The 9,413-nt window shown below is 37.3% G+C and overlaps 1 protein-coding gene across 1 annotated transcript in view; it reads right to left on the minus strand.

The window, feature by feature from the left end:
• The window catches only part of RNF17 (ring finger protein 17), a 166,854-nt gene extending 158,302 nt beyond the window's left edge, over positions 1-8,552 (minus strand). Inside the window, exons 1-2 of the mRNA XM_032314687.1 lie at positions 8,409-8,552; positions 6,143-6,237 (exon numbers count right to left, since the gene is read on the minus strand). Of these exons, the coding sequence (XP_032170578.1) occupies positions 6,143-6,237; positions 8,409-8,538 (225 nt within the window). The 5' untranslated portion in view covers positions 8,539-8,552. The remainder of the gene's footprint in view (positions 1-6,142; positions 6,238-8,408) is intronic.
• Between the last annotated feature and the right edge of the window lie 861 nt (positions 8,553-9,413).

A 9,413-nucleotide genomic window follows, 5' to 3' on the forward strand; every position in this document is an offset into this window, starting at 1 on the left:
TTGTGAAAGAAACTGAAGAAGACACAAAAAGATGGAAAAACATTCTATGCTCATGAATTGGAAGAATAAACATTGTTAAAATATCTACATTGCCCAGAGCAATCTAGATGTTCAACGCCATCCGGATCAAAATTTGACCAGCATTTTTCAAAATGCTGAAACAAACAATCCTAAAATTTGTATGGAACCAGAAAACCTGAAACTCCAAGGAAATGTTGAAAAAGAAAAACAAAGCTGGGGCATCATGCTGCTGACTTCAAGCTTTATTACAAAGCTGTGATCACCAAGACAGCATGATACTGGCACAAAGACAGATAAATAGACCAATGGAACAGAACAGAGAGCCCAGATATGGACTCTCAACTCCATGATCAACTTATCTTTGACAAAGCAGGGGAAAATATCCAATGGAAAAAGACAGTCTCTTCAATAAATGGTGCTGGGAAAATTGAACAGCTATGTATAGAAGAATGAAAGTTGACCATTCTCATACCATACACAAAGATAAACTCAAAATGGGTGAAAGGCCTTGATGTGAGACACAAATCCATCAAAATCCTAGAGAACATAGGCAGTAACCTCCTCAACATGGCCACAGCAACTTCTTTCAAGACACATCTCCAAAGGCAAAGGAAACAAAAGCAAAAATGAACTTTTGGGAACTTCATCAAGATCAAAATCTTCTGCAGAGCAATAGAAACAGTCAATAAAACAAAGAGGAAACCCAAGGAATGGGAGAAGATATTTCCAAATGACACTACAGACAAAGGGGTGATATTCAAGATCTATAAAGAACTTCTCAAACTCAACACCTGAAAAACAGATAATCACATCAAAAAATGGGCAGAGGACATGAACAGACACTTCTCCAAAGAAGACATACCAATGGCTAGCAGACATGAAAAAGTATTCATCATCATTAGCCATCAGGGAAATTCAAATCAAAACCACATTGAGATACTACCTTACACCAGTCAGAATGGCAAAAATCAACATGGCAAGAAACAACATATGTTGGAAAGGATGTGGAGAAAGGGAAATCCTCTTACACGGTCGGTGGGAATCCTAGTGGGTGGCAAGTTGGTGAAGCCACTTTGGAAAACAGTGTGGAAGTTCCTCAAAAAATTAAAAGTAGAACTACCCTATGACCCAGCAACTGAACTACTGGGTATTTACCCCAAAGATACAAATGTAGTGAAAAGAAGGGCATATGCACTCGTGTTCACAGCAGCAATGTTCACAATAGCCAAACTGTGGAAAGAGTCAAGATACCCTTCAAAAGAAGAATGGATAAAGAAGATGTGGTCCATATACACAAAGGAATATTACTCAGCTATCAGAAAGGATGAATACCCAACTTTTGCATCAACATGGATGGGACTGGAGGATATTATGCTGAGTGAAATAAGACAACACAGAACATAAAATATCATATGGTTTCATTTATTTGTGGAACATAAGGAATAGCATGGAGGACATTAGGAGAAGGAAGGGAAAAATGAAGGGGGAGAAATCAGAGTAAGAGGTGAACCATGACAGACTATGGACTCTGAGAAACAAACTGAGGGTTTTAGAGGAGAGAGGGTTTGGGGAATGGGTGAGCCTGGTGGTGGGTGTTAAGGAGGGCACGGATTGCATGGAGCACTGGGTGTTATATGAAAACAATGAATCATGGAACACTACATCAAAAACTAATGATGTACTGTGTGGTGACTAACATAATAATGATAAAAAAGGATAGATCTATTTCTTGCCCATCAAATTGCAAAACATTAAGCATAAATCTGACAAATTTGGACATGGATTTGTTTGGGAGTTAGAAATTCACAGAATTTTCTCATAGAATTTTTTTTGTAGGAGTGGTTTTGAGATTATATAAAGACAAAGTGAGAAATTTTGAAAACCAACTATATGTTTATAATAATGGGATTGGTTAAGAATTATAGCACTTTGCGGCACCTCGGTGGCTCAGTCATTAAGCGTCTGCCTTCAGCTCAGATCATTATCCCAGAATCCTGGGATAGAGCCCAGGGTGTCAGGTTCCCTGCTCAGAGGGAAGCCTGTTTCTCCCTGTCCCACTGCTCCTGCTTGTGTTGCCTCTCTCCCTGTCTCTCTCTGTCAAATAAATAAATAAAATCTTTAAAAAAAATTATAGCGCTTAAAGTGGTGCCTGGGTGGTTCAGTTGGTTAAGCATCTGCCTTGGGCTCAGGTCATGATCCTGGAGTGCTGGGATATAGCCCTGCGTCAGGCTCCCTGCTCAGTGGGAAGCTGCTTCTCCCTCTCCCCTTAGCTTGTACTCCCTCTCGCTCAAACAAAATCTTAATAAAAAGAAAAAATTAATGTATAATGGTTTATTATGAAGCCATTAAAAGTAATTGTAGGATATTAGCCAATATTTAAAAACTAAGCTAAGATCTATACATTAGGCATATCCATTAGCTATTATTAAATGTGAACTCAATTTTGAGTTAAAATGCATCTTTCCTTCTACATAGTACTACCTATTGATTTAATTTAAATTTGCACACATAAAACTTTTTAAAAAGTAACTGTAGGAGACTCTCATGAAAATAAGTTAACATTAATGTTGCTAAGAAAAATAAAGCAGACGTCTAAATGTTACAGCCTCCCACTTACATATACTTTTTTGGTTGGGGGGGGAGGATAGTCTGTCGAGGTTTTAGGTATAACATACTAAAGATATCCAAGTTTTATTAGATATTTAGGGGTAAAGTGTTCCTTTTGACCATCACACTGACCAAAATGCTATTTTTAAGAATGCTACTCCCCCAGAAAAAGAATGCTACCCCCCAAAATTGGGAGCTAAATCCTTAATTTCTATATGCCGACTCATTTATCCCCCTTTGGTTTCACATTTCATAGTAAGAGATGAATGTTACTATGAACAGATTTAATACAGAAAACCTCTTTCAGATAATTTAAGAAAGTATTAAATACAATTGACTTAAAATATTTCAGTTAAAATTGTATAAAGATTAACATGTAATTTACAAAATAGAGGTTCTCTTCCCACCCCCACAGCTTGTCATCTAAGTTTTATTTCTGGTCGGTTTTTTGGTTTGTTTTTGTTAACTATAAATGAAAAGGTGTGGTAAATTTAGCCAGTATTTTATGGTTCCTCATTTCAGTGATATGTTTAACAAGGCTTCCCCACCCAAGAAAATACAATTATATTTCTTCTAGTTTACATTTTTAATTTGCATATTATTAACATTTCCGATCCACATGGGATTTTTTTTTAAGATTTTATTTATTTATTTGACAGAGAGAGATCACAAGTAGGCAGAGAGAGGAAGGGAAGCAGCCCCCTGCTGAGCAGAGAGCCTGATGCAGGACTCCATCCCAGGACCCCGAGATCATGACCTGAGCTGAAGGTCTCATGACCTGAGACCTCAAGCCGAAGCCTTGATTAGATAACTTATCCTTATCTCTTCATATAGTATATTTTTGGACTCAGGTCCAAGAAATCAATACAGTATTTCTGGGATGATACCTAAGTATGATCCTCTGAACAAAATCTGCCATCTTGCTGTGCAAAACGCAGAATGGTTATTATTAACAATTAATATCAATCAAAAGCACAGAACAGATATTATCAAAAGCTATACAACTATGAAAAATAAAAAGATAAATCCATATTCACCCAAACTCAGAAGTAAGAACAAAAGTATATCATTATTCTGAGTGGAATCAATTTAGGTTTAAATTTGAAACAGACAGCATTATGTAGGTCTTCAAAATTAAAGATAAATTATAAATACAAGCCTAATGTGAATATAGGTATTTATATCTTACTTTCTTTTTTTTTTTTTTTTAAAGATTTTATTTATTCGAGAGAGCACAAACAGGGGAGCAGCAGGGAGAAAGAGAGGATGAAGCAGGCTCCCGATTGAGCAGGTAGCCTGATGCAGGTCTTAATCCCAAGGCCCTGGGATCATAACCTGTACCAAAGGTAGAGGCTTAACATACTGAGCCACCCAGGAGCCCCTAAATCTTACTTTTTAGAAAAGAGCACATAATACAAAAATAATTGGACATTGGGGAGGGTATATGCTTTGGTGAGTGCTGTGAAGTGTGTAAACCTGGCGATTCACAGATCTGTACCCCTGGGGATAAAAATACATTATATGTTTATAAAAAATAAAAAATAAAAAAAGTAGATAAAGGCAAAAAAAAATAATAATCTACAGTACTGAAATATTCTATAGATTCATTCTTACTAATTTAGATTCTTCCTTCTTTTTCCAAATAAATATTAGATATTAGCAAAAATCCCAAATTTTGAAAACTAATAAAAGAGTGGTAACAATTTCAGAAAGGTTTCTTGAAGGGACTCCCTTAAGTGATCAGCCGGGGCACATGGGTGGTTCAGTTGGTTAACCATCTGCTTTGGGCTCAAGTCATGATCCCAGGGGTCCTGGTATCAAGCCCTGCATCAGCGGAGCTCCCTGATCAGCAGGGAGGATGCTTCTTCCTCCCCACATCCACTCGTGCTTTCTCTATCTCTCGCTCGCAAATAAATACAACTTTTTTAAAAAGTAGTGACCAGCTTTATTCCATCTGAAGAATCCAATTACAGTCCTTTGTCAATTCCCTGGGCTAACAGCACAAGGAAAATGGGAGACAGGAGGGAAGGATAAGAAAAATCACAGATCTTCCAAAGTCAGACCTAGTCAAAATGATATAAAATAGATTTATCACAAACCTAAAACCAAAACCAATATTTGTAAACATACCATAAACATTTATATATGTTTATAAATTAATAGAAGTATAATGATTTAAGGCCATTGAACATGAAATCATTTGCCAAAAAAGGGAAAAGTTACTGTTCTAATAAATTTGCCTGTTTTTTTGAATATTAGAACAGGATGAGTATAAGCAGAGACAGTTCCATCTGCCTGCTTATTCCCCTTTCCTTATTCTTTACCCATCACAAGAATGAATTAGTCAGGGATGCTCCATTATGACCAAAGGAACAAGGCTCCCCTTTGCTTTAACTATGTAGTCAAACCACATGTGAGGAGCCCACTGACCAAAAAAACCCAAAACCAAAACCAACCAACCAAACAAACAAACAAACAAAAAAACCAAACAGGAGAAGGATAGCTTTCACAATAAAGATCAATATTTGTAAAGTATGTAATTCCTAAATAGACATTTTTAATATGTAAATGTTTCTGCTCTAATTAAAACCTTCACAAATTTATATAAATGTATGTATTTTCACCATGTTTAACCCACAAGCCAATTAATCCACACTTAAATAATCACGGGTCGATTATAACAGTTATTTTAATGGTTTTGAAGCCTATAGAAAACTTCAATATAATCAAATTTGACTCTTTAATCCAAAGAAAAGCCTGTATTATTTCCATCTCACAAATAAGGAAATTCAGGCTTAGTGTGATAGAACTAGGACTGCATTCCAGGTCTCCTGTCTCTGTATTGTTTTTCCTCATTGACCCAGTGAATACAAACAAACCCTTAGTATCTGGTTATCTCAAGGGGAACGTTAACAATTTAGAGATTAAGACAATTTTCTAGGGACATACTATATAAATTGAATACATTTGTATTTGTAGCAAATGCAAAGATGTTCATTAAATTTTACTTGAAATCCTGATTTGTTCTCATTATCATGGGTCTATAGTGTGACTATTTTTTTTAATGTCTCTGAAGTTAACTTGAGGCCACTATTTTGCTCCTCTTTTTTAAACTATGGCATCTCTACAAATGTAGATTTGATGACACACAAAGATTGAGGGCCAGGGGAGTGCAAAATTTGATTGCGTGGTATTGGTGTGGTAAAGAAGGGCAGGAATTTGAAAGGAATATACTTAAATAAAAATAAAGAAAAAGGCAATTTTCCACAGAAGTCTCCAAAGAGTCAAAAAATATGTAGGCTGATTAATACAGAACTTTAACTCTGTATTCTTTTTGATCACTCTGAACAATTATAAAATGACTCAGAAAGGCTTTATCTTTTGTTAAGCTTCTTTAAGAGTCAGCAGCAAAAATGCAAGTTTTTAGGTTCCAACTAGAAGTATGTTTTCTGTAACATCTTAACCTTTAACATTAGGTTGTAATGTATTAAAGATGAAAGATGATAAAACTTACCTCACAATCAGGGCATATAATTGTGCTGTATTCTTCAGTTATTAACAAGCACAGTTCACAAAAAGCATGTCCACATTGTAGTTCATGGTGGTGACCTATTGATGAAATTCTGTTAAACTTTTAGCAATTTGTTAGCATTGAATGAACTGAATTGAATGGATTGAATGATGCATTAATCAGAGGGGAAAGTTAAAGAGGATGCTCATTTACAAGAAAAGATACCAAACTTCATTCAAAATGTAGGAATTACTAAACAAAATTCAGGAGAAACTACGTTAAGTCAGGAAAAAAAAAAAAAAACAAACTCCAGATCAAAAACCAGGCAGTATTATGTAATATAGTTTGCACTAATTTAGATAGTTTTTGGTACCTATAATCTTTGAATTTGCCATATCTTATAATGATACAAAATATTCTGACATACTTTATTTGATCTTTGTAAATATCACAGCTAAGCAGACTTGGGAAGGTTATATTCAACTTAGAATACGGTAAATATTTTGGTGATCTGGCTAAGTAAATGGTATAATCTAGACTCCAGCCTAGTTCTGTTTCCAAGTCCAATATTCTTTCTACTTGATACTATTGCCTCTACTAACTTATATTTCCAACCCTGTGAAGGGAGTAAGGAGGGCAGATGAGACACTGGAAATACCCATCTCTTACAATGATCTAAGATAATGACAAGGACAGAAACCAGATGCTACTATTGTTACACCCACATGACCCACATAAAGATCATTCTCACAAACCCAGAGATTATGAGGGGAAATACCATAATCTTGAGTGAAAACCTAATATCAAGATTTTAATGCTCTAAACAGAATTTGACATTTATCATAATAAACATATTTGTTTTAGCTATGTAACTGGAAAAGTTGTCATTTTAAAAACACTTTGCAAGAAAAAAGGAAAACTATTAGATTAAATCAGTCATCTTTAATTGGCAAAAAAATTAGTGTTCTTGCTGATTTATAAGAATTATATTCTTTTGACTAAAAAACTCCTTAGTTTTCAAGCCAAGTGAAATATATGAAACTTGCTTATGACCAAGCTAAATTTAAAGTTCTATTTAAATTCCAGAGATACTACCAAAGAAATGAAATTTGTTTAACTGTTCTATCTTTATAAATTTTCTGATATTGTTCAAGTCTAATCTGTTTTGCATCACAGCTTACAAAGCACTTTCACAATTTTATATGCAGTAAACACCATCTGGAGTATTTCTGGGCATTACAATACAAACATAGGGAAGAATGAGTGATTTTAAAAGGTCCTGTTGCAAACAACTTATTTCTTTCAAACACTGGAGGTTTTCTATGTAACAGCAGTGATTAAAAACAAAACAGAGTTGAAGAAGTTTGCCTCTCCACCCTAAAATACAACCAACTTTCTCTACAAAGGTCCATGTCCCTTAATCAGAGTCCATCTTGGAGGACTGAGAAAATTAACGACTTTCACTTTGAAAGTATAAACAGTCATGGGGTTGGTAATAAGACTTCATTTTCAGCAGCCGCAGTTCGAAATTCAACAACTCCTCTCCGTCAGAGACAGCACTCTAAGGCATTTTAAATTAAAGTAATTGAATGTGTCTTCATTTGAGTAGATTCTAAATCAGATCAATAGGAGTACAGTGTATTTTTCACAACAGGAACAAATCTTCTCCCAAACAATGCCTTAAGCCAAACTGAGCAATAATGCCTCCCTCCCAATCCCAAACACCTGTTTTTTAATCCAGGAGAATTTTAAAGTGGTCTACCTGTTACTCCTACAAAAAAACTACACAGGAAAATTAAATTTCATTACTTCTAGATCATGAGACCATGGGCTAAATTTTTACATCTACTCTTCCATGAACTTGTGAACCTGGGGAAGTTTTCGAAATAGTGCTTAAGAGAGCTCACACACTATCCCCTAACAGAATCAGTGAAAAAAGGGGAGACGGAGATGCAGGGTGGGAAAGCTCTGGAGAAGCATGGAACCACTAACAACCGACCACAGAGGATTTCTTAGCTGCCCTGAGGGTGGGCCCGGAGACAGTTTTCCTGGTCCATATTGCTGCGGCAACTGAACAGTCGCCCCTCATTCCCCACCGCCCCGGCTCCCCCCCCCCCCCCTACATTGGCAGCTCACTTGGCTTTCAGACTTCCGGGTGGGCCTCGCTTTCAGGTCTCCGCACCCAGCGGCCTGATTGGGATGGAGCCCTTGAAGGGCCCGTGGCCAAGGCAGAGCAGGGCCATAAGGGGACCACCCTCAATGTCCTCACCAGAAACTCTGGACACCCTTCTTCCACACTGAGTACACTGAATCTCAGCAGTACCCCAGGGCCGACTCTTCCTCCCCATCTGTTGATAAGAAGACAACGTGAATCGAGCTGTAGAAGCTTCCGCCGCCATCTCTGTCCCCTTTTGGCTCCGAAGACCGGTACCACGTGCCAGTCCCGGCGTCCTTCGCGGCAGCTACCAATCATCAGAGGCAGGCGTCTCCAGATAGCCAATCAAAGTGATGAAAGCCCGCCTCCTCAGCTTGCTTTGCTGGGGCGTCTTTCCAGGTGCTGGGATGGCTGTTTGTGGTTTTGCTTTGGGCGGCTTTGTTCTGAGAAAGGGCACCACAAGTTGGAAACCTTTTTACTTAAAAATCTTTACTAAAAGCCCACCACTTTAGCACTCTTACTGCATTGAAATTCAGATTTCTCATATCATTACTTACGTTGTTGTTGACTGTTGTTGCCAGTCTTTTATACTGAAGTAATCCATCTTCCCTTAGTGTGTCAGGGCCAGAAGCCTAAACCGGTGTGCTAGGCCTTTGAGGGTGTGGTTAATAGTAACCTTCCTGGAGAACTTATCAAAAGCTACCGGTGGGGAGAGTCCGTTTATGATTTCAAATTAAGGCCTGGTCATGTTTAACAGTTGTTGAGCATAATGGTGTACAAGGCACTGCTGGGAGCAGTTGGGGATGGTAAGAATTTTATAAACTAACTTGTTCCTTCTTAAGAGGTATATAACCCTCTATCTAAAACGGTAACTTCTGGTAGGGTAGCTTGTGTTCAGTACCAGAGGAGGGTTAGAGACAAAAACAATTACTGAATTCCGAGAGATGATGTCAGTGTGATCCTACAGTGGTATAAAAAGCCTTCCTAGAGGACATAGGGGTTTGCTTTAGACCTTAAAACCTGGATAGGACTAACTAGTAAACAGAAAATCCAGCATTCTGGAGAGAAAGAATGGCATAAACAAAGGAAAGTAGGTGGGATACAGTGGCCTCCTCAGGA

Source organism: Mustela erminea, chromosome 15 (genome assembly GCF_009829155.1).
Source record: "Mustela erminea isolate mMusErm1 chromosome 15, mMusErm1.Pri, whole genome shotgun sequence".
NCBI lineage: Eukaryota > Metazoa > Chordata > Mammalia > Carnivora > Mustelidae > Mustela > Mustela erminea.